The sequence below is a fragment of the Rhinolophus ferrumequinum genome, chromosome 18, assembly GCF_004115265.2.
Source record: "Rhinolophus ferrumequinum isolate MPI-CBG mRhiFer1 chromosome 18, mRhiFer1_v1.p, whole genome shotgun sequence".
NCBI classification, from domain to species: Eukaryota; Metazoa; Chordata; class Mammalia; order Chiroptera; family Rhinolophidae; genus Rhinolophus; species Rhinolophus ferrumequinum.
Window position 1 is genome coordinate 41,385,624 of NC_046301.1, and position 24,584 is coordinate 41,410,207.

General features: G+C 38.6%; 1 protein-coding gene across 2 annotated transcripts in view; it reads left to right on the forward strand.

The window, feature by feature from the left end:
• The window catches only part of EBF2 (EBF transcription factor 2), a 188,434-nt gene that overhangs the window by 151,684 nt on the left and 12,166 nt on the right, over positions 1–24,584 (forward strand). For both annotated transcript variants that reach the window (XM_033135351.1, XM_033135352.1), the window contains 4 exons: positions 17,249–17,337; positions 18,898–18,963; positions 19,046–19,223; positions 20,853–21,038. In XM_033135351.1, coding sequence (XP_032991242.1) covers positions 17,249–17,337; positions 18,898–18,963; positions 19,046–19,223; positions 20,853–21,038 — 519 coding nt within the window. The remainder of the gene's footprint in view (positions 1–17,248; positions 17,338–18,897; positions 18,964–19,045; positions 19,224–20,852; positions 21,039–24,584) is intronic.

Below are 24,584 nucleotides of genomic sequence, written 5' to 3' on the forward strand. Positions count from 1 at the left end.
TATGTATGCATTGTGGATAGAGGTGAATGTTAGCTGTCTTACAAATTAAGGAGGAAAAGAAAAATACCTAAATTAAAAGCTAGCAAGGAACATCAAGAGTTAATTCAAGAAAAAATACAGTTAAGCAAGCACGTATTTTAAAAATCTGTGGTAGAAATAAGCACAGATGTATGTGTAAAATAAATGTACATGGAATAAACTACAAGACAGATCCTTAAGTTTAAGAAAAGCAAAACAAAATTTAGGTATTTAATATTCTTAAGTGGCACACTTGGATATTTGAATTCAATGTTGAATTTTTTAAAAAGTTGTAGAAAGAGACACAGGTATAACATAGATAAATTTAAAATGCAAAGAAATATTATATATAGTTCACCTATCTATGCATATTTGCATATTTATGTAGTAAATGAATAGCTACATGGACTGAAGGAAAACACAACAAATTCATCATTGCTGTCTTTGAAGAGAGGGAATGGAGAATGGGCTTGGTTGAGGATCAACTGGAATTCAAATTTATTTTATTTAAATAGATTAACTAAATAAAACACTGCTTTTATTTTATTTTTTAATGCAGTAAATAAAACAAATATTTTATGTTCAAAAAAAAACCCAACCACATTAGTCATCAAATAAATGCAAATTAAGGCAACTACTTAACATTTTCCCCCTATCAAGTTGGCAAACATTTTTTTTTTTTAAACAAATAAAAATATCCAGGTTGGCAAAATTAGGAGAGTGGAAACTTTCTAACACTACTGTAGGAAGGTTGGTAGCTCCAGGCGAGTACCTTAATGGTAGAAGCCTTAAAAATGTATGTACCCCTTGCCCCAACAACTCTACTTTTAGGAATGTATACTCAGAAAATAGCTGAGTCTTCCTGAATGCTGTTTATTGGAGCACTGTCTATAGTAGTGACAAATTAAAAATGTCCTTAGTGTGCATTAGGGGGCTCATTAAATAAATAATAGAACATCCTTCCATGGAAACACTTTTTCGACATTAAAAATAACGCTGTGGATAGATATTTAGTTACATGAAAGATGTCTGTGATATAGGTTTTAAAAAATAAGTTTAAAAACTGTATGCACAGTATGGTCCAATCTTTACATATATAGGAAAAAAGAATAGTCATGTAAAAAAAACAAGAAAGGTATGGAAGCCTGCATACCAAGATGTTAACCGTGGTGGGTTTTGCGTATTGGTATTATTACTTAATTTTTTTCCAATTTGCTTACTTATACAGTTGACCCTAGAACAACATGGGGGTTAGGGACACAGACCCCCAACACAGTAAAATATCCGCATATAACTTTTGACTCCTCCAAAACTTTAGTCGTCTCTCAGTATCTATGAGGGGATCGGTTCCAGGACCCCAATGGATAACAAAATCCGCTGATGCTCAAGTCCCTTATATAAGATGGCATAGAACAATGCATACAGTCGGCCCTCTGCACCCGCGGATTCCCAGTCATGGATCAAACATACTGTTTTTGAGCCATGGTTGTTTGAATCCGAGGATGCGGAACCCAGGGATACAGAGGGCCGACTGTACATTTATTGAAACAAATCCATGTATAAGTGGACCAGTGCAGTTCACAGGGTTGTTGAATCCATGTTGTTCAATAATAACTGTATTTATTAGGTTCTAATAAAATTAAGTAAGGTTTATTTTAAAAATTAAATGAAGAAACTATGATATAAAAAAATTGATCACAGATGTTTAAATACCGAAACAGCACACATTGGCAACTAATTCTTCGGGTACAAAGAAAGTATTTCCAGCCAGGGAAGCAGTGAGGCTTCTCCCAGAAGACTGTCTTTGAGAAAGAAGGACCTGGGGAGGCTGTTGGGGTGGAAGGGGGCGGGGGACACAGTAGCTTATTCTCTCACAATCAGAGAAGAAAACAGAAAAACAAACCCTGTTCAGGATGCCTCAGGAGGCTATCGCTCTCTAAAACCTTCTACCTTGAGGTTGTTGGGCCAAATGCGACTGAGGTTGGTGGAGATAAGTGGATGACGTTGTCCGTGGAGGGTCCTGGATGCCACAGGAAATGGATTGGTCATCATTTATCTTGCTTGCCCAACGAGCAGCCATGGAAAATTCGTTGGAAAGCTAATTTACAACCCGTCGAGAATCTTAGTCCAACAGCTGGAAAGGCAGAGGCTTCCTTAAGTGACTGAAGATGGGATTGCTGTATCTCAGAGCTGGGGCCTACCTCAGCTAACCTGGAGAATCGTGACCTTCTCCCCAGGAGGGGACACACAGAGGCCTCTCGGCGTTCCAGCCAGGCTGGCCTCCCGGGCCACACATTCTGAGCCTGGTGGGATCAGCTCCTCCAATCCCACATCCAATGCTTAGCTGCAGGAGAGTACATCTTAGACCACTATAGGCCTAGAGAAAATACTCAGTGCCAGTGGTGAGGTGGAAAATACCATCTTGATTCTAAAAGAAAAGAAAAACTTGAAACCTGGAGAGCAGTAGTGAGGACAGAATGAGCATGCAGGGTGGGTCTAAGAGGAGGTGCACTGGACTCAGCCAGAAGACCTGCTTTCAGATGGACGCCGGCCGTGTCATCAATGACTTGTTTGCCCCTTTTTCAAGTCACCTAACCTCTCTGAGCCTCCTTTCTTCCTCTAGAAAGCTCTGGTACTAATTACACTGTTACCCAGAGGTGTTTCCCTAATTTGGCTGAGCTGGAAAATCATGCTGGGCCCCATTCCAAACATACCAAATCATCCTCTTCTGGGAGGGTACAGGGATCTGTATTTTAAACAAAGAAATGAGTTTGGGAAACCTGAGTCCTGCTCATCAGACTGGTGGAGAGACTTTTCTGGCTTGTAAAGTACTCCACAACAAGGGGCAATTCTTGTGTTGTTTTTTTTTTTTTTTAATGGGGTGACAGTGTGTTTTTCCCAGGAACCATCAGCTCCAAGTCAAGTCGTTGTCTTCAATCTAGTTGTGGAGGGCGCAGCTCATTGGCCCATGTGGGAATCAAACCAGCAACCTTGTTGTTAAGAGCCCGTGCTCTAACAAACTGAGCTAATCCTGTGGCCCCCAAGGGGCAATTCTTATGAGACTGAGTCACTGCACCGCGAATACAACAGTGTTTACTCTTAGGTGGAACTTTCTAAGGTCACCAAGCTAGGTCCAGTCCTGACCCTTTTATTCCAAAATTGTGCTCTTCACCACTAGCCTGTGCTACTTACCAATAGGTGGAACTTTCTAGAAGGAGACTCAAAAAGTAGGAAGTGGGAAGGAAGGCTCCAGAGAAACTCCTCTTCTGCTCTCACCCCACCACACACATCCTGTGGTCCATGGTCCAACCATCGATGGTTCCTGTATCCAAGGATACATCACCATAATAAACCCAAGCCTATTAGATGTAACTTACCTGATATAATTAGCCAAAATGCAGTAATCAGTTCCCTGTGGTGGTTGCTGCCAGGAACAGGATAAACAACATCAGGGCTCTGAAAAACAACACACTTTCTTTGCACATGTGACTTTGCAGGTCTATTTTCCTGCAACCATGATTTGCTAAAGTACAATTTGCTGCTTCGAAATTGAGAGACCACAGGAGAATATAGCTCATCAGGAAAGGTCCAATTGCCTCTGTCTGATTTGAGACCTAAAGGCAGCATGCCAGCCAAAGCGTGTGTGTGGGGGGGAGGTCCTTTCCTCCCCTCATAGACTTTTCCACAGAGAGCTGGCAATGAAGAAAAATAATCGTGGTAGGGACACCCAGTGGGGCCACAGTTATTGTTTGTGCAGGTACTTCTCAGCTGTTTTTAGGAGGTAGGGAGAGAACGTTTGGAGCATGGCATTTGGGGGTGAAATTGCCATTATCCATAGTTGTACAATCCGTATCATCCACAGAAACCTGTGAAAAGTCATGATGTGTGAGCCGATGGCAGGTCACCGAGGGTATGGAGGTAGATGAGAACAGCTTTTCAGTGCTGTTCCTATGGTTCTTTGCAGAATCTGGGCTAAGCATTTGATTGCTGGTTAAGAAGTCCCCTGTAAGTTCTATCATCAGCTAGAACTAGCAGGGAAGAAAATGATGGTAGTAATTCAGTCATCTATTAAGCATGTAGGGTCAGGCTCTGTCTCATTGAGCTCATATAGTCACCACTTTGCCCATTATGATGGTTCTGTTAGTAACTCAACCTTATAGACAAGAATCCTGCTGCCTAAGGTCACCAAGCTAGGTCCAGTCCTAGCCCTTTTATTCCAAAATTGTGCCTTAACCACTGGCCTGTGCTACTTACCAATATTGTCTAGCCTCTTCGAAGAAATTACACACGTCCACGTGTTTGGCTTCATTTTACTTGGCCAATGTGGATGGCCTCGGCTCTCGGGCTGTTACTCTGAGGAAATGCATTGGACAGGGGACCAGCCCGCAAGTATGGAGGGGGCATGGAGGACGCCTCCCCTGTACCTGGTGTTCCAGACTGCAAAGCGGGGTATTTCTATTTCAGTGTGATGTGATTGGCTTAGAGCCTATGAGGTGCTTTCATTTCCCTAGAAATAATAGAAAATATCCTCCCCATGAATAACTGAGCAGAAGGCAAAGGAATATGAGCTCCATTTTGTTATTAAACTTGAGAGAGCTTAGTATTGAAGTGGAAGACAGACCGTGACACAGTGTAGAGGCTAGATTTGAGGCCCAACTTTCCGGCACATCACTTAATCATTCTTTGCCTCAGTTTTCTAACTTAAAAAAATGAGAAAATATTTATTTTACTGGGAAGATGAAATGATACAGATTTGCAAATGTATTATGTTTTTATAATACAAACATAATACATTTGCAAATCTGTATAAAAATAGAGGCAGAAGTCACCACTGAAAGCAGATCAAAGGTTGGACTGTTTTGCATGTCTTCTCTTTTGTAAAAGGTGGATTCTTTTTTGAAAATCCTGCCACATTGTGCCCTTAATATCTGGGTCTAGATTAGAAATCAGGTCTTTTGTTTTGTTTATTTATTTATTTTTAAATTAAATGTATTGGGGTGCCAATGGTTAGTAAAATTACATAGGTTTCAAGTGTACAATTCTTTAATACATCATCTATATATTGCATTATGTGTTCACCACCCAGAGTCAGTTCTCCTTCCATCACCATATATTTGATCCCCTTTACCCTCTTCTACCATCCCCCCTCTCCACCTTACCCTCTGGTATTCACTGTTGTCAGTGTCTGTGAGTTTTTGTTTCTTTATTTGTTTGTCTTGTTTCTTTGTTGCTTTCAGTTTTATATCCCACATATGAGTGAAGTCATATTGTTCTCAACTTTTTCTGTCTGACTTATTTCGTTTAGCATTATAATCTCAGGATCCATCCATGTTGTCCCAAATGGCAGTATTTCATCTTTTCTTATGGCAGAATAGTATTCCATTGTGTATATATACCACATCTTCTTTATCCAATCATCTATTGACGGACACTTTGGTAGTTGCCATGTCTTGGCCACGGAAAATAAAGCTGCAATGAACATCGAAGTACATACATCTTTATGGATAAATCTTTTCAGATTTTTTTGGGTAGATACCCAGGAGAGGGATTGCTGGGTCATATGGTAATTTTATTCTTAAGTTTTTGAGGAACCTCCACACTGCCTTCCATAATAGCTGCACCAATCTATATTCCCACCAACAGTGCACGTGGGATCCTTTTTCTCCACAGCCTCTCCAACACTTGTTATTATTTGTCTTGTTGGTGAGAGCCATTCTAATTGATGTGAGGTGATATCTCATTGTGGTTTTGATTTGCATTTCCCTCGTAGCTAGTGAAGTTGAGCATCTTTTCATATATCTGTTGGCTATTTGTATGTCTTCTTGGGAGAAGTTTCTTTTCATGTCCTCTGCCCATTTTTCAATTGGATTGTTTGTCATTTTGTTGTTGAGTTGTATGAGTTTCTTATATAGTTAGGATAGTAGCCCCTTATCATGGGCATTGTTTGCAAATATCTTTTCCCATTCGGTTGGTTGTCTGTTTGTTTTGTTGATGGTTTCTTTTGCTGTGCAGAAGCTATTTTGTTTGATATAGTCCCATTCATTTATTTTAGCTTTTACTTCCATTGCCCTTGAGGTCAAAGTCATAAAATCCTCTTTGAACCCAAGGTCCTACAGAGTAACAGTAATCAAAACAGCATGGTATTGGCAGAAAAACAGACACACAGACCAATGGAGTAGAATTGAAAACTCAGAAATAAACCCACATAAATAGGGACAGATAATTTTTGACAAAAACATAAAATGGAGAAAAGAAACCCTCTTCAATAAATTGTGCTGTGAAAATTGGAAAGCCACATGCAAAAGAATGAAACTAGACTGCTATCTGTCACCATACACCAAAATTAATTCAAAATGGGTTAAAGACCTAAACATGAGACTTGAAACAATAAACTGGATAGAAGAAAGCATAGGTGCTAAGTTTTTTATTTGTTTTTTCAATTCAAGCTGGCATACAATATTAGATTAGTTTCAGGTATACAACATAGTGGTTAGATCTGTATATACCTTACGAAGTGATCACCCCAATAAGTCTAGTACCCGTCTGACACCACACATAGTTATTACAATATTATTGATTATATTCCCTTAGAAAATGGGGTTTTGCGGGTGACAGAGAAGGCTAAAGCAGCTGGAGAATCTGGGATCTGCAGGTAGGGTGAAGGAGAAGCAGGTGTTCAAGGAAGAACGAAAGCAGCAGAAGAGAACCGTTGGGCCCAGCTGGCCTAGGTGCACGCAGAGGTGCTGCTTTCCAAACTGTGTGGTTGAATTTAGACGTTGTCAAAACAGCTTGGCTAATCGAGATTCACTGAGAAGCCAAAGAATTCATGTTAACTAACGCCTCCCCCAGAATACTTCTTATCTTTTACTTTAGCACAAACAAATGTATTTAGTTACCTCCCCTGTTCATTAATTGGAAGAAAGTGTTAACCTACAAGAAAATAGCCAAGAACAGGCAGCAGTTGGGAGGAGAAATGGGAGGCCTAGATTTTTCCATAAACTTCCAAATCATACCCTGAACAACCTCCTCTCCAGGGCTTGGCGTGGAGTGTGAGGTCCTCCTTTGATAAAGCCGCACAGCACAGATGTGCAAGCTGGATGGAAAATGTTAATAGCTCATCCACTTCACGTTCTTTTTTTTTTTTTTTCTTCCTTATAGCATTATCCTGGAAAAAAAAAAATCCCATTTAAGAAATGAATCTGATTTTTAGTTAAAAATACCCAATTCAGACATCAAAAACTGGCCCGAGTACAATTGTTCCCTGTTCACGTTGGAAACAGGTTGAATCAATGGGCCTCCTGGTAGCCTGTAGTTTTACTGAAGTTGCCTCCACCCCCACCTCTTGTGAAATGCAGACCTGTCATTCAGCTGAGTCTAAGGAATGATGTCTCCATTGGCAGCCCAGAATAGGGGTCTGCTGCTTCACTGGAGACATTTCAGCCCCTTAATGGCCTAATGCTCTCAGCTATAATATTCTAAATACACATTACAGAGCACACTAGCATATTCATAACTGTTCCATTGTGGCATTTAGATTTACCCTTGAAATTTATCTTTAATTTTTACAGTTGTCTCCTTAACCATGTATATTACTCCCTTCTTCAAACAATCTGTCTTGCTGCTGCAGTTTTTCTTGAAACCAAAGCGTAATTAAATATTAAATTAATATTTCATTTAAAATTAAATATCAAAGGCTTCCGTCTAATCTTTCACTTGTGCACTGCTGGTTCTCACCTCGTGTTCTCGTTCCTATATCCACAAAGGCAGGTACCACCTCTTCATAATGTGTTCCTATATTATCTTTGTCCTGTTTTTTTTTTTTTTTTTTTTTTTTTTTTAAAATTGGCGACACTGAACTTTTGATACGTGGAAACAAATGGATGTAGGGAGAGATTTCAATGTAACAAAGGTAAAAGACAACTTAATTCAACAGCCTATGGCTTCAGCCCCGCACATCTCCACTTTTTCAAAGAAGAATTTCATTGTACCAAATAAATAATAGCCTTAGAATCATATAATGCAAGAGCTTACAAGTGAGTCTCCAAGGCAACTTAACCCAAACTTTTGTCTTTGCAGGGAAAGAAACTAAAGTCCACCTAGCCTGGAAGGTGGCATCTTTGGTCAGGGTTTGGAACTAAGGCAAATCCCAGGCTGGACCAGTTTTGTCTCTACTGCACCATCAACTACTATAAAACGAATGTAACCAGGGAGCATTAAAATGTTAACTACCTATAGCCTTTGAATGTTGGACACATGAGGAGTAGGGCAGAAGGTGGATGATTGGCTGAGGACATTGGGAGAAAGAGGAGGAGAGAAAGAGAGAGGAGCCAAACTCATAGGACAAGGAAGGCAGATGTCACAGAATCAAAGTACTTCGAAGACACAGACGCTATGAGGGAAGAGCAGAATGGAGAGTCCTCAAGTGGCATGAGGGCGGGAGCTAATCTGTGGACATTTTAATTCCTCCCCAAGCTAGGCTATTTTACGCCTTCCTGTCCTGACAACGGAGTAACTGTCTATGACCAGAGCCACATGGAGAGGTGTCCCTGAGGTGTGTTTTCTCCTGTGCTTATAACCAAGTCCATCTTCTCATCTGGTATTTATTTGGCAGTTGCATTACATAGATCTTAGGTTTCTTGAGCAGGATTCTTTTTCATTGTTTTCTTTATTCTTGGAGAAGGCTGGGATTTAATGTCAGGACTGGAGAGATCCTCTCTTTCTATGGGCTAGACCCCTGTGTGGACGGTGGGTTCTGTGTATGTCTGATGAAAGTAAAGCTCCTTTACTGCCAGTAAATACACGTATGTACAAACACACGGCTAGGCTCAGACTTTCTAGACTTTCATGGGCCTCTTGATGGCCATCCACAGACTCCATGATGACCCTAGGCTCCAATTAAAAGCTTACTAGTGAGGAAAGCTGAATCCCAGGTCAACATCACAGAGAGGCAGCCCGATTGAGCACTTGGATCTACCCCTCACTCCATCATCTTACGCGTCTCCTCTCAAATCTCTGCAAAAGAACTCCGTAGGCCCTTGATGTTGCCATCTTTGTGATCAGACTCCTATTGGTTAAGGACATAAGTGAGCTTCTGCCTGCAATGCCAATGCTGTCTTTGTTTGGGGTTGACCAGAACTCTAACAAAAAGTCCCCTTGCCATGTTAGCCAGTGTCCTGTTTAATTTTGGGGAAACAGAAGAGGAGTCAAAAGCTGGGCTAAGCATTATCTGATCTCTGCGCCTCCTCTTAAGGAAAAGGAAAAAAATCATACAGAATTTATACATCTCACCGACCCTTTGGGAATATTAATATTGAACACCAGCCAGCTTTTTAAAAATGAGTGGTTCCCAGTAGATATTTTTAGTTAAATACTATTTACTTATAAAGGAAATAGTTTACACATTGCCTATAGTTTACATCTATTTGTTGGGTCCAAGGTATGTAAGTAACCTCATATCTTATACCCGCAATCAAAATGAGAAATGACACATACGATCCAGGCTCTCAGGAGAAATATTATGAAATCTCAAGGTATTGATGAAAGTTTTTCCAAGGCTGATCCAAATGGGATTTAGATTCTGTGGCAGTTGAAATGTGTATTATTAAACTCCTTAAGCAAACCCGAATGACTCCCAGTGGAGGATTAAGACATTCTATGTATAGCAAAGACGAAATTCTCATGTCTGAGTTTTCTCTATTGAATTCCCCCTTGATTACCTTCTGTAATATTTAACTTCATGCCATGCCATAATTATTTAATAAAAGGTAAATATAAATTATATTTCAGTGGGGATATGACCTTTTACCTTAATGTTATGTTACTAAAGAAAGACATAGATAAATAGAGCCTAAGATCGAAGCATATTTTTAATTTACTCCGTTTTTGCCTTGCTAGCATTTCTCCGTGTCCCTGTCAGCCATGGGGTTGGCAGAACCTCACAGCCCTCTGCACTCCATGTGGTGGGAGAGGTTGTAAATTCACACTGATGATGGCGGTTAATGATCTGGTTGGCCCTTAGAGACAGTCTTGGTGCTGGTCTTGGGCACCTCATTAGCTAATTGAGGTTTACTTGGCTCACACCAAGCCTGAAACAAGAGAACACCCAGGGAGGTGGGGCGGGGAAAGCTGGGATTCAAGACGAGGCTGAATCTATAGGATGCAAAACAACTGGTCAGTTGGGAAGTCAATTTGGAACTGTGGTAAAAGTTGTCTGATCCAGCTTCGATGCTTTAAAGGCCGAGCACTTGTGGGACTAACTGACTTACTCTGATGGTTTGGTGTCGACCGCACACTTTCAACTTCATGATTTTTACTTCAGAAGTGCACTTGATTAAATGGAATTGTGTGTGTGTGTGTGTGTGTGTGTGTGTGTGTGTACCTGGGTGTGATTATTCCATGTCCATATAGATGACAGTGTGTTTCACTACGGTCTTCTCATCTTGGATGTGCACATAGCCCATCCCACAGTTTATGCCAATCAAATTTGGCAGGGACTGCCAGAAAAAAACAAAACAAAAAACCCACTCAACATAGGAAATAGATGGGTATGCCTAATCTATGTATTCAGTTTAAAATATGAATGCAGAGCTGACCCAATGTGGTCAAGATAGCCAGCTATTTCAGATTTAGGTGAGGAGGGGAGGGCAGGCACAATAAACCAGACACTGCTCTTGTGTCCCGGTGGCTTTCCATCTAATAGGGGAGAACGGTGGGTACAAATGTGGGATAAATTCTGTAAAAGAGAAAGTCATCTCCATTCCACCCCCTGTGTACTGATCAGAGCCTACCTTTAGGGAATTCCTCTGCCAGCAGCAGGAAGGACTGAGGAATAAAGAGACAAGTGGAGCCGTGGGTGGACACTAGAGCTCCAGTGAGAGGGGGTGAGACCTTGCCTGAGGGAGTAGCTATGCATATGGAAAGGAGGGACCAGGGCAGTAATGGAGATAGTGGGGGACCTTGGCGGGGAGTGGTTAGGTTTTCTACTTTATGGGATATTCCCTACTTTATTGTCAGCACACTGTGAGCACACCCATATCCATAATTTCCGTTTTCTCCGGATTGGAAAATCGGCACCTTAGGTAACAAAATGGTGCATATTTGAAAAAAGACGAGGCAATGATGGATTTAGAGCATTTTGTCACCAAGTCTGTTCACCCTGCAGCACCGGGCAGCTGTTTGTGATTGCTGATTGATACCAAATGGGGCCTCCTCCCACACTCACTGGCTGAGAAGGCAGGCAGACCAGGCAAGGCTTCCTCTCCAGGTCTGCAGTGCTTTGCTGGAAGCTGGGGAGGAGGAAGCACAGCACCAGGAGGGGTGGGAGGGGGTGCAGGGAGTGGGTGAGAGGAAGCCGAGGTGGCACAGCCACTTTTCAACACTTTCTCTGCTCTTCACCAGCTCCTGTTGTGTAGTTAAGCGCAGAGGAGTAGCTTTTGGTCCAGGGGGTTGCTGGCATGCCTGGCTGGGGCTTGGAACAATATCTCTAGTTCTATAGCAAGACAAATTAAGGCTGTAGGCTTTGGATTCGAGAAGCTGGGGTACAGATCCCACCTTCACTGCCTGGAACTGCACTTAAAATGGGATAAAGCCCACGTCGTGGGGTCATCATGAGGACAAATGAGCTAATGTGTGTAAAAGGTTTAGCGTAGTACCTGTAACACGGTAAGCCTTTGGTAAATTCTAACAATGGTAATAACAATTTTCATTATTGACTATTACAGCCACTAAAAATCCTGTTATTAAAGAAAAAGACTTCAGAAATTACTGTTATTGTAATGCTAAGTGGGAAAAACAACTTTACAGAACGATTCCAATTATATACCCAGGTCTTCTTACATCTGTTTCAGGGTAAGATGGTAACGAGTGTAAGAATATATCAGTGGATGTTTTCAAGAAAACATAAAAGTAAGGGAAATCTAGTATTCATGTTTGAAACTAGGCTGGTGCCATCAATATGCCTGAAATTTTGTGCCATTGTACTATTGTATGCAGACAGGGTTGTGTTGGTGGATATACGAAACACTCATCCTTCCCCTCCTGGAGAGGAAGAGTAAGGCTAGGAAATAATGGAGGAGACCCCAATAAAACTCCGTAGGCCTCCTCTGTCCTCACCTCAAAGAGTGAGAATAGGGATGCAAGCAGAAACTGGATCTTGAATGGAAAAAGAGTATACTTAACAATCTGTATCAAGGGAGGTTGTCATTTATGTGTGAGGAAAACAGGAAGATATATAAGGGCCTGGACAGAATTCAGCTCTTATTCTTACTGATGTAACCTGACTGTGGGAGAGTTGAATCAATGAAGAATACAAGAATGAAAAAATTATGCTGTTACAGGACTATTGGGACAGCAGAGAAAGCAGTTAAATATATAGTATCTAAATTATTGTTAATACCGTGATGAAGCTTAATGTAAATATGAAAATTAATGTCTAAAAGATGCAGATCATAGAAAAATCTAGTAATAGTAACATTAGCTGAAAGATGATAAACTACCAACAAAAATGTAAAAGTGGAGAGAATGAGGTAAAGAAAAGGAAGCAAAATTCTTTAAATGTAGTTGGGCTCAACAAACTCAAATAATTAGAAAAAGTAAAATATTTTTGTAATAATCTAAAGGTACACCTTTAAGTTAAAATAGGATGTGTATCTTCCTAATCACTAGAGCAAAATATATGCATTAAAAACTATTAGAAATACAAGGAGACTGTGGAAGGATAAATTTGTAGTAGCAATTAGGCATAAAATATGTTAAATAATATGATCAAACAGATATATTAATACATTTAAAGCATTACCCATGGAACACATACAAGACTAATACATATTAATTCACAAAAAACTTAATAGATTCCAAAAAGCAGATGTTCTGCAAGTCACCTTTTTTTAATCTAGTGCAATTAACTAGAATAAATAATTAACAATTCAATACCCAAACACCTAGAAATTTTGGGATACTCTCTTTAGAACCAAAGGAAGACAAAAATTAGAAATATGACTATTCAGGAAGTTACAACAAAGGGGGAGAAGATTAGAATTTTAAACAAATTACTATGTACAATTGATGCTAAAACATTTAAAATCTTGATTAAATGTGTGGTTTCCTAGAAAAATACCAATGATATTGAGAAATAAAGAATGAGTCGAAGGTTTCTGATTGGCACTCTGGAGGACAATTCACCGAGAATCGCATGGGCTTAGGGTATCTTGAATGGGAGGAGTCTGTGGGCCATCCACGTGAAAATTTCCAGCCAGTACTTGGATGGATAAGGCTAAATCTTGGGCAAGCTGTCTGGATTGAAGATAAAGACTTATAATAGTCAGCGTGTAGCTTGACATGGAAATCATGGGGGAACTAATGAAGTTTCCAAGGGAGAATGTATAGCAAAGGAGAAAACTGTTGCCTTGGCAACAAACGTGAGGGATATTAGCATTTGCAAGATGTTCTGAAGAAGAATAGTCCTCTAAGCAGGCTGAGATGGCATGGCCAGAGAGGTCAGAGGGAAACAGGGCAGTGCGTATTCAGGAAAGCCAGTGGATGGAAGTATTTCCAGCAGGAGAGTATTTCCACTGTCAAATGCTAACTTGAGTTTAAGGTAAGAATGGAAAAGTTCCTCTTGGTTTGGCTAAAATGTTTTTGGTGACCTTAACAAAAGCAATTTCACTGGGGTTCTTTCAAACTTTTAATCAAGAGGCAGTATCCATGCTATATAAGTTTTATAGAGCATAGGATAAAATATAGAAAGCTTCTTAATTTATTTTCCAAAGGTTATATAAAATAAAAATCAACCAGAAGCTGTATAGCACCATATACACAATCCCAGTTATTAATATGGACACATAAATTCCTAGCAACAATAATAACTACCACTTGTTGAGCGTACACTATGTGCCAGGCACTATTTTCAATCACCTAATCCTCACACCAATAGCCTGAAGAAAATATTTGAATTCAGACATATACTAAGGAAATTATATACCCCACCCATGACTGAACGTTTAATTGTGAAATATTGGGAAATCTATTATAAAATACAATATAAATTGGTGAAAGGAGAAAATTCATATGATTGTAATTTTCTGAAATTCTAACAATACTTGATAGAAATCCTTATTGAAGCATGATAACAAGTACCATCTCAAATAGCCAACAACGCATTTGGTAATGAAATGCATTTGGTAATGAAATGTCATTCTAATTTAGAGGAAATCAAGCAAGAATATTCACCAGCATCCTCATTTTTAGATGCTGTTTGGGAAGTTTTAGCCAATGTAAGAATGGAATTGAAAGAACTAAATGAGATTAATATACCTATCGAAAGGAGACGAATGATCATTACACGTAGATGCTATTAATGGACAAGCTTAAGAATGAGCCGAAAAGAATTATGACATCTGTCAGGGGTTTGGTTACGAAATAATAGATAGCTACAATTGGTTAAGATCTTTTATGTGCCAAGAACTGTGCTGGGGGCATTATATAAATTGTTTCATTTCATTTTGACCGCAAACTCATTGGATGGAGTTTAAACAGGAGCTCTCAGAAATTAATGGTAGAGCTGGAAATCAAATCCCAGATCTACTTGACTCTAAAGCTGATTCTCTTAATGACATACCATATATTGCCACACACTATTCTCACATACACTGCCTGCACAGACATAGAAAAACCTAGTGTGTTTCTAGGTGCAAGGAAAACTCTTGGAAAATGCGATGAAAGGGTAATAATCATATTCACAATTAAAATAAGAAGAAGTTATTTTGAAATACATAGCAAAAAAATAAAAATGAACAACAAAAGACATATCACCTCTATGATGAACAGTACTCATTTTACCAGTGGACCTAAAGAAGAATTCATATATGCCCACTGTACACTGGAAGCTGAATAATCTTGAACGTCAACTGTAATTTAGTATATATATAGTCACAGGATGTGGAGTACAGCATAGGGAATAGAGTCAATGGAATTGTAACAGCTATATACGATGTCAGAGGGGTAGCAGATTGGGGGAGGAGGGTTATCACTTTGTGAGGGGTGTATATGGCTAACTATTACATTGTTTTATACTCCTGAAACTAATAACAATAATAATTATAATAAAAAGAATTCATTTATGTATGAATATGTACATACAAACACACACTGTGTGTGTGTGTGTGTGTGTGTGTGTGTGTGTGTGTGTGTGTGTGTGTGCGCATGTGTCTACTTACCAGATTTTGGAGTTGGGATAGTCTTTCTACATGTAGTACCTAAGGACAAATTGGGATATGATATTGTAACATGGTGACAGTGTTTTTACAAGTAACAAAAGAAAAAGGCTACTCCCCAATATAGAAAAGAGAGCAGAAAGTATTAATAAGCAGTTAATAAGAGAAGACATTAAAATCATCAGTAAGTATAAGAAAACAATTTTCAACCTCATTGATGAATAAAGTTAATGTAAGCTAAAATGACCACGTGCATTGCTGAAGAGAATATAAATTTGTACTTTTTTCTGAGGAGTGATTAGACAGTATATGTGAAAAGCCTTAAATATAATCATAATTTTTGGTCTAGTAATTCTAATTCTTGGAATTTTCCAATTGAAAGAATTAAAGTTAAACGCAAAAGATAATTATTGCTCTGATTTTTATAATAGTGAGAAATTAGGATCATGTTAAATACCAAATGTTAGGAAGCCATTTAAATAAATTATAGGCTATGTCATGGAAAAATATGCAGGAATTTTAAATAATGTTATAAAAGAATATTTAATAACCTGGGGAAAAGTTTGATATATTGTTAAATGGATAAAAAGTAGGTTGTATAACAGTGTGAATAGTATGTCTTTGAATAATTTTAAGTATGTGTGTGTATTAAATTTGGAAAGCTATAAGCAAAAATGTTAACCCAGATCATCTCTAAAATGGGTAGTTTTATTTTTACTTCTCTATTTAAATTTTTTTATATTTTTAAAATAAAAGATGTTGTTTTCTTAGAATAATAGCAACATATATTCATAAACCAAGAATGCAAAAAGGAAGATTTAAAAAGAAAATACGTCTGCTGTGCTTATTGCTGCCTCAAGGGAGTGCAGTGGTTATTTTATTTATTGTATCTGTTTCCTTTATTTTGATCATGCATTAATTTTAAAACCATAAAATTTAAACCACAAACTTAAAACGTAAAGGAAGAGAGGAAGAAGGAGAAAGGATAAAGGAATCAACTCTGAAAACTCTTTAGTACAGTAGAAATGCTGAAGTATGTCATTCATTCATTCATTCGTTTATTCACTCAGTCACTCACTGTATAAGTGTTGACACAAAGTGCCTACTATGTGCCAGGCTCTGACTTCAACAGTGAGAACACAGTGGCAAAGCCAAACAAGTATGAGTTCTGCTCCTATGGAACTTAGAGTATATGGTGGAGACTGACATGAAACAAATGTTCGTGCAATGAAATATACTTGGAAATTCTGAAAGTGTATTATGCATAGCAACAGGGTTTTATGAAAATAAACTCACAGAAGGTATATATATGTATATATATATAGGTATATATATATATATATATGTATATATATATAGATAGATAGATAGATAGATAGATAGATAGATAGATAGATAGATAGATAGATAACAAAAGATGAATACAAATCTCGTTTGACTTGGTTACCATCAGCGTCCAGACACTTCTGATTATGGCGAACTACTCTTTGAGCAACATTGACCAAAGTGTCTACTTGTATACATTTTCTTGGCACCCCTCCCACACACACACACACGCACACAAATGTAAATATTTAAGAGAATAATTAAAAACAGGTGATATTTAGGAGAAGAAGTAATAGTAATAAAGTCATACTTGGGAAAGAAGGGAAAAGCATGTGAAGATAGTTTATTGTCTTCGTAAGAAACTGGGATATGGTTAATTGTGTAATATTTCTGATTATGTCAGCGTGAGCAGGAAATTATAAGTGTGTGCACTTAAGGCAAAAATGATAAAATAATTGTAATAATCCTAAAATTTTGAAATATTATTCTAATGGTAAAACATGAAATGACTATTAACTCCAAACTTATAAGTGTGAATTAATCAATGTCAGTAGCAGAAATCTTTAATTGATTGCATCCAGTATGCATAAATTCTTAGATAATATCAGAACCTTTCTATTACCTGTGGAAGACTTAATTAGAAGCTTTCTCTATGGCCAGGATACCTACTCAAAAAGGAGACTTTTATTTTTCAGCATTAAACGAACCCACCATAGACTATGGTTTCCAGAGGCTGCAGAAAGTCATCCCGAGGCATCCTGGAGATCCGGAGAGATTAGCTAAGGTAAAACGCTTTGGAAATTGACATGTGAAAACCTTTTTGTAGGGTCTCAGCAAATTTAGATCAATCCAGCAACTGAAATTCCTTGAAAATTAAATTAGGCCTTGAGATTTGGCTAAGCTTTAGATCAGGGGTGTCAAAACTTTTTTCAATGTTTTGTACCAAGGGCCATATGCGGTAAAACACACAAACAGCCGGGCCACTCACTCGAGGTGAAGTACGTATTGCCTCACCTGGTTTATTTAAGTAAACTAAATATATTTTTGGAATTTGCTGCGGGCCAATTAACAATGGATTGCGGGCCGCAGTTGGCCCGCGGGCCCCAGTTCTGACACCCCTGCTTTAGATACAAGATGCACATAAAATATCTACTAACTATGAAATATGTTATGATTAATCTCTGTGGAAATATGGAATCTGAAAATGTGGGCCTATAAAACAGATACACCATGAATATTCAGCTTATAAAACACTGCCAACTTTATGAAAATAAATAATTGTATAATTGCCTAAAAGTGTAAGTTCCCACTCCTTTGTATTTAAATATAATTTTATTTACCGATAATTGAAGTGGCACATTAATCCACAATCAAGTATTCATCGAGGGCCTACTATTTACATAGGCATTCAATAAAGTGAAAAACACCTTTATCTAAGATTTCTATGAAATGCATCACTTTTAAAAGAACTTGCTTATGAAAATTATATCATGAATCTGGTGCATTATTTTAGCTTTCTTTTTTTAAAAAAATACATCAATTTATTGGGCATTCGATTAATGAGAAAGTATTGAATTTTAACATTTGTATTTGCATTTTAAGCACACACATTATAATATGCCATGTTCTGTTTTCTGTACTGTGAGTAAAATTCAAGTACCACAGTTGCTTCTATATCACACCACACCTTTATTTTCCACTTGGAAAAATCCCCAGTCCCATCATTAAATTAGATGATATCTGGAAAGTAGGTTAATAGCAATTTAAAAGGCTGTTAAAAACAGGAGGTGGAAAAGACAAAATGGGAGGAAAGGGATTACTGAATACTAATTCTCTCTGGTTAAAGTGAACAGGAGGGAATATTATTGAAAGAATTCATCTTTACTAGAATAAAATTTTGCGGAAGGCATTGCCAAGATAATTTCAGTACTATGGACAACTCCTTGGCAAGCAGCTAACCACAAGTCCATCAATCATTTTAAGAATACTTGGTTAATTAGGGTACCAGATTTTTTAATGGAATGGTCTGAGAGTAGTTCTTAATAAAACTTTCATGACTTTTATTAATTTTAACCAACTCCACCCTCAAGTTGGTTGTTTTCGTAGCACAACCATTTATGGAACCATTTTATCTAGGTGAATTCCATGTAGATACATATTTATAGAAGGATTTATATGTATGATTATATTTTACCTCTCAAGCCAAATATAGGACCTCTTGGCTAGTTATTTACATTTTCGGGGGATGTCTGGACTTGTTATTTTTATACAACATTTTCCTTTGTGTTTACCATTCGAGGTTTTTTTCTTTGCATATACCCAACCCTTTCTTTTCTTTTCCTAGGAAATGCTGTTGAAAAGAGCTGCAGATCTAGTGGAGGCCCTCTATGGGACACCACACAATAACCAGGTTAGACTCTCACATCTTGCACTCTGTTGAGTTTGATTCTTCATGCTGGATAAAACGCTCACCTCAACCTGCCATTTTGTAGGACATCATTTTGAAGCGAGCCGCAGACATTGCTGAAGCCCTGTACAGTGTCCCCAGGAATCCCAGCCAGATCCCAGCTCTTTCCAGCTCTCCAGCTCACAGTGGCATGATGGGCATCAATTCTTATGGCAGCCAACTTGGGGTCAGCATCTCAGAGTCAACACAGGGAAATAATCAAGGTACTACTACTTTTCTCAGAGTCAAAAGTCAAACATCTTATAGATTTAAAAGATTGGCTCTGCTGGAGTGGAAGGAGTTAAAGCTGGATTTGTATACCATCAAAAGAGTGTATCCCCAGATAAGCAATGCGATCATATACTATTGAGTTATCTCAACATTATAGGTGGTATATTGTTAGAGTTTGAGCTTTTAACATACCAGATAGAATCCCTTTTACTGGAAATACTTAAGTATGAGATTGAGTATTAGGAATTTAGGAGAGTTTAGGCATAATGAAACTAGATTTACAGGTGTTATTTGAGTAAAATTTACACTTCTGCGATTGCGATCACCAGATTGAATAGTGAAAAGAAGCTGAATTATTGCCATTATCACTTACTATCCATAACTCTCCCTTCCTAGTAACCAAGGTGAATGACTTGGGTTTATTTGGTAACTTCTGTTTGTGTATTATCTCATATGCAAATGTATAGCAACAAATGTATAGCAACAAACAGTTAACTGTGCTTTACCATGTAAAGTATATCACGTAAAAATTTGGGGCATTGAAGTTGATTTTATGAAGGTGCTAAATATATTATAAATAATTTTTTATAAGAAATGAATGTTCTTAATGATGTCCCTAAACCTGCGATAGTTTTGTTACTAATTTCATTCAGCCATTGGAAGGGAATTCCTCACTCTTATGCTTAGGGTTAGTTCTTACAGAAGGGTGGGGCGGATAGAATATTACCGTATTTTTTTTTCTGTTTTGTTTTTTGTTTTCAAATTTGGGTCATTTCCTAAATAGTTCTAGAGACAGTTACCCAAAGTGGATTATTTCAGGATAGATTAGTTGACATATCGGTGCTCCGGTTTCAGAAGTATGGGGAGGATTCATTCTCCCTTCCCCCATCCCACTTACAGGCTGAATTTACCCAAACTCAATCGCTAATTCTTCCAAGTCTTTGGTCAACAATAGCATCTTTAGGTGAACTTATCAACATTTTTGAATGAAAATGTTCTCCACCCCCACATGGGGCATGGTAACAACTTTGCACTAACATTTCCAAAGCTGTAATCTGCAGAATACTAGTGGTCCTTGAGATGTCATTAGAATACCTTTTCCTCACCACTCCCAAAAAAGAAGCTATGGTATGTTAAATTTAGGAAACACTAGATTAGCAAAGTTAAACTGATTTAGTTATTTGCTATGCCCTTTATATATAAATCTTCGAGGAATGGTTACAGTATGCAACATCTGCCAAGCTTTGTTTGATCGTAGAATGCTTTTCTCAGTGATACCTATTAATATCTTATAGGGTCTAGTGTTATTTGAAATATGGTTTGGGATATGTCAGTGCACATTGCCATTAGTCATTCATTCCTTGGTATGAATGGGCGCTGTTGACAGCAAATGTGAAAGAAGAGGAGAGAGGGACTATCAGGGGCATTACTTTATATAGGATGGGGAAGGGAGAGGAAGGTATAAAAGGATGAAGGCAAAATGCACACTTTCTACCCTGTCTGGGGTGGGCTTGGTGGTCCTCTGTAGCCTGGAGGCCAATGTGGATCTGTGCTTCCATATTTGGCCTGTGCCATGCGCGTGCGCGCTGGTTCATTTACCCAGAATTTTCTTTGTTGCCTAGGATACATCCGCAATACAAGCAGCATCTCTCCGCGAGGCTACTCTTCCAGCTCCACTCCTCAGCAGTCTAATTACAGCACCTCCAGTAACAGTATGAATGGCTACAGCAACGTCCCCATGGCCAACCTGGGCGTTCCAGGGTCACCAGGATTTCTAAATGGCTCCCCCACAGGCTCCCCTTATGGAAGTAAGTGACCTCTCCACTGCCCACCTCTCTCTGCTCTCTGTCCCTGGGTTTTGCTATTCAACCTTTTGAGGGAGAATTGCATTCCTACATCTCACTGATTTGTGGAGGAAGAGTCCAATTTCCTGATGAAATGTCCTTCCTGCTGTTTGTTCATTTCCCTTAGCTGGATTCGGACTCATTTGGTTGCTCAAAGCCTTCTGGGGCAAAGAAAGGGGGTGAAACTATTCCCCTTTTTTTTTTTTTTTTTTTTTTTTTTTTTTTTTACAGAGAAAGAGTGTATATGGTTTGTGTAGATGGGAATGAGGAATTGAGATTCCTTTTCAGTTAACCTAATGTACACTTTTCACTAGGCACTTTCAGACGTGATATTTATTTAATCTTCATAAGAACTTTCTGAGGTCAATATTATCTCCTTGTAGATGAGGGAGTTTTCGTGCACAGCAGTTAACTGACTCAAGATCACACAGCTAGAATAGATCAGGGCAATAATTTGGATACAGAATTTATGACTTCAAGTTATTTTGTGTATCATACCACGCTTCCTTCTTACTTTGTCATGTAGCTCTTTCCTCCTTCTGGAGAGATGGAACTTGACTGCTTGTAAGAGTGTGATACATGGAGACAAAACCTTATACTATATACGGTTTTAAAAAAATATATAGTTGGTATTCTGTGTATATGTTAGTTTCCGATACACAATATAATGATTCGACATGTATATACCTTATATTGTGATCACCACACTAAGTCTAGTCATCATCTGTCACTGAGCAAACTTATCACAACCCAGCAATTCCACTTCTGCGTATTTGTCCAAAGAAAATGAAAACGCTAATTCAAAAAGATATATGCACCCCTATGTTCATTGCAGCATTATTTACAATAGCCAAGGTATGGAAGCAACCTACGGTCAATGGATAGAGGAATGGACAGAGACAGAATCTCTTCATCCTAACCTGTGGGCTAGTAGCAAGGTAGATGTCCTAGGAAGTTATGAAAACTCATTCAGATTGCTTTGGAGACTAAGCCCAGTACTTACACAATGTTCCAAGGAGCCCAAGAGAATATGTGTTTTTCAAAGCTAGTTAAGGAAATACTTCAGGCCAGAAGAGAAGCCACCACGGAGAGTCTGAATGATTGAGTAGGTGTTCTTGAAATGCTGGATCTTGTTGCAAGGCTCTGCAACTGACCCTCTGTTCACCCAGAGTGGTTCCCTCATGCCAGGAACAAGGGCGAGTCAAGGATGGCAAGCAGCCATTTCCACCACAGATCAGAAGTGTCATGCCAAGGCTATGGAGGCTGCCTTTCTCAGACTTTGGGTCTGTGGTTCCCTGGCAATACACACTCATAAGTTATTTCTGAGTTATCTGTTTGATTAATTACACTCAACACTCCATGTGATGAGGACACAGTAACCAGGTAGCAGAGGTAGTAGAGGTTGGTTCTTCTAGTACAACTAAAGACATGTTGCTGCAAGGACATGAGTTCTGTGCTGTGTCTTGTCATGTGGCCCAGATCAATGAGATCAGGGTGATGTAGGAAAACAAACTGTTGCTTGCTTGTTTTATTTATTTCTCTACTTGTTTTTACCTTATCTTGTTTCAAAAATGTTTTCGGGAATATTAGTGTCCAGATGGGTAGTATGAAAGTATAAAGTAGAAACAAAAGAAACTGAGGTAAAAGAAAACAATATGGAAAAGAGTATTAGATGAAGCCAAGGGCAGAATGAGTGCCATTTGGTCATTCCAGGGAGCCATTAATTTGGTTCAAAAGCTTACAAGATGGTAAAGCAAAGACAGAAACACTATTTGTTATAAGATTTTATGTCCACACATTATTTTTTCAGTAGCTCAGGAGAAAATCTAGGTTTCTCCCATGCATCTCTGTGGAGATGGAGGGGATCCTGTGTGCAGAAGGAACCACATCTTTAACAGCTCCTATAAGTGATACAAAGGCAAGAGAGCCATTGTGTAAATAATGTCACCAGTCATTGGTGACAAGAATAAGTAATTTGGGGTTGCATTCCACTCTACAGCCTAAAATCATGTTCACATATAGAGTTTAGTTTGATCCTCATAACAACCTTATTATGATGTAGATATAATAATAGTAATAATAATTATTATCACCATTGCCCTTCTAAGATATTAAGCGTTATAAAATCACTTACTCAAGGATTCATAGCTAATAAATTGTAAAAATAGGACTAGAATACATGTTATCAGATTCAGAATACCATGTTTTTAAATTATTCAATAATGTAAGAAATATTTTATATATTTATAATACGTTATTATGCTGAACCATATGAAATTATCTCTCTTTGATTTCCAAAAAATGACAATTTCACATGTGCAATCATACATGAGTATTTATTGAATAAATAAGGTGTATGAAGTTGAACTATAGGAAATTGTCATTTTCGTAGATCAAAAATGATCAATATCATAAGACAGTGTGTAGCGTAGTGGTGGGGAGGGAGAGAGAGAGAGAGAGAAAAAGATAGGGAGGCTTGGGTGGGGGGGGAGAGAGAGTGGGGAGGTAGAGGAGGAGAGAGAGGGAGAGAGATGAATAGATAGACAGACAATGAATAGATGAATCAAAATGCCCATTGAGTGTCCGTTGCTTGATGTTTCTTAGTGGATAATTCATTTGTTAGGGAGGAACTCTTCCCCCACCGGCAAGTGACAGCTTCCTTCCAGTATCCCTTCTTGATCCCTCAATCCCACTGCTACAGGCAAGATATGAACACCTCAAATCTTCAAATTAAACAAGACAGCATGCACAGAATAAAAAGAAAAAGGTGTCCTGCCCAAGAGGAGTGGGGAAATACAGCCAAGAACCTCCTCCTTGCTCCTACTGGGTCTGTGTGACCCTTGCACCTTCATTTTCTGAGGGAGGGTCTGCAGGAGCCGCAGATTGGGGATGGGATCCCAAACACTGCATTCATTACAGTAAGATCCCCCTACTGCAAAAATCCTGAATACCCCAGGGAGTTCATTACAATCGCATCGGACCTGTGTTTCTAACCAGCAAAGTTTTCACTTCTCCGGGAAATACAAAAAAAAAAAAAAAAAAGAAAAGCCCAGGGGAAACCATTTCGTCAATTCAGTTTCTTGTGTCTGAAACACCATTCTACGGTTTTTCATTTTATTTTTTAAACTAGTCTAATAAGGCCGGGGCATGCCATGGAGCAATCACTTGCCAGAGACATGAAAAAGAAAGAAAGCCAAGCCTTTTGGTCAAGTTCACTTGCATTATGGCCAACGCAGAGTATCAAAAACCTGCATCTTTACTAGTTTTGCTCTCACACTACTTCAAAAATGGCCAAACAGATGTTTTTTCAATTTCACATACAAACTTCACTTCCTGGCGGTAGCAGTGTGTGCCAAGTTCCAGCTCAGTGCAAGTTTTTATGGCTGAATTCTAAACCCCTGACAATAGGGGTTATAATGAAATGCTGACAGACCCCTTAGCGCCAACAAATGCAATGGCTCAATGCAAAGGAGGATGTGTGCCCGGTGGAGTCCAGCTGGGACTGTGCAA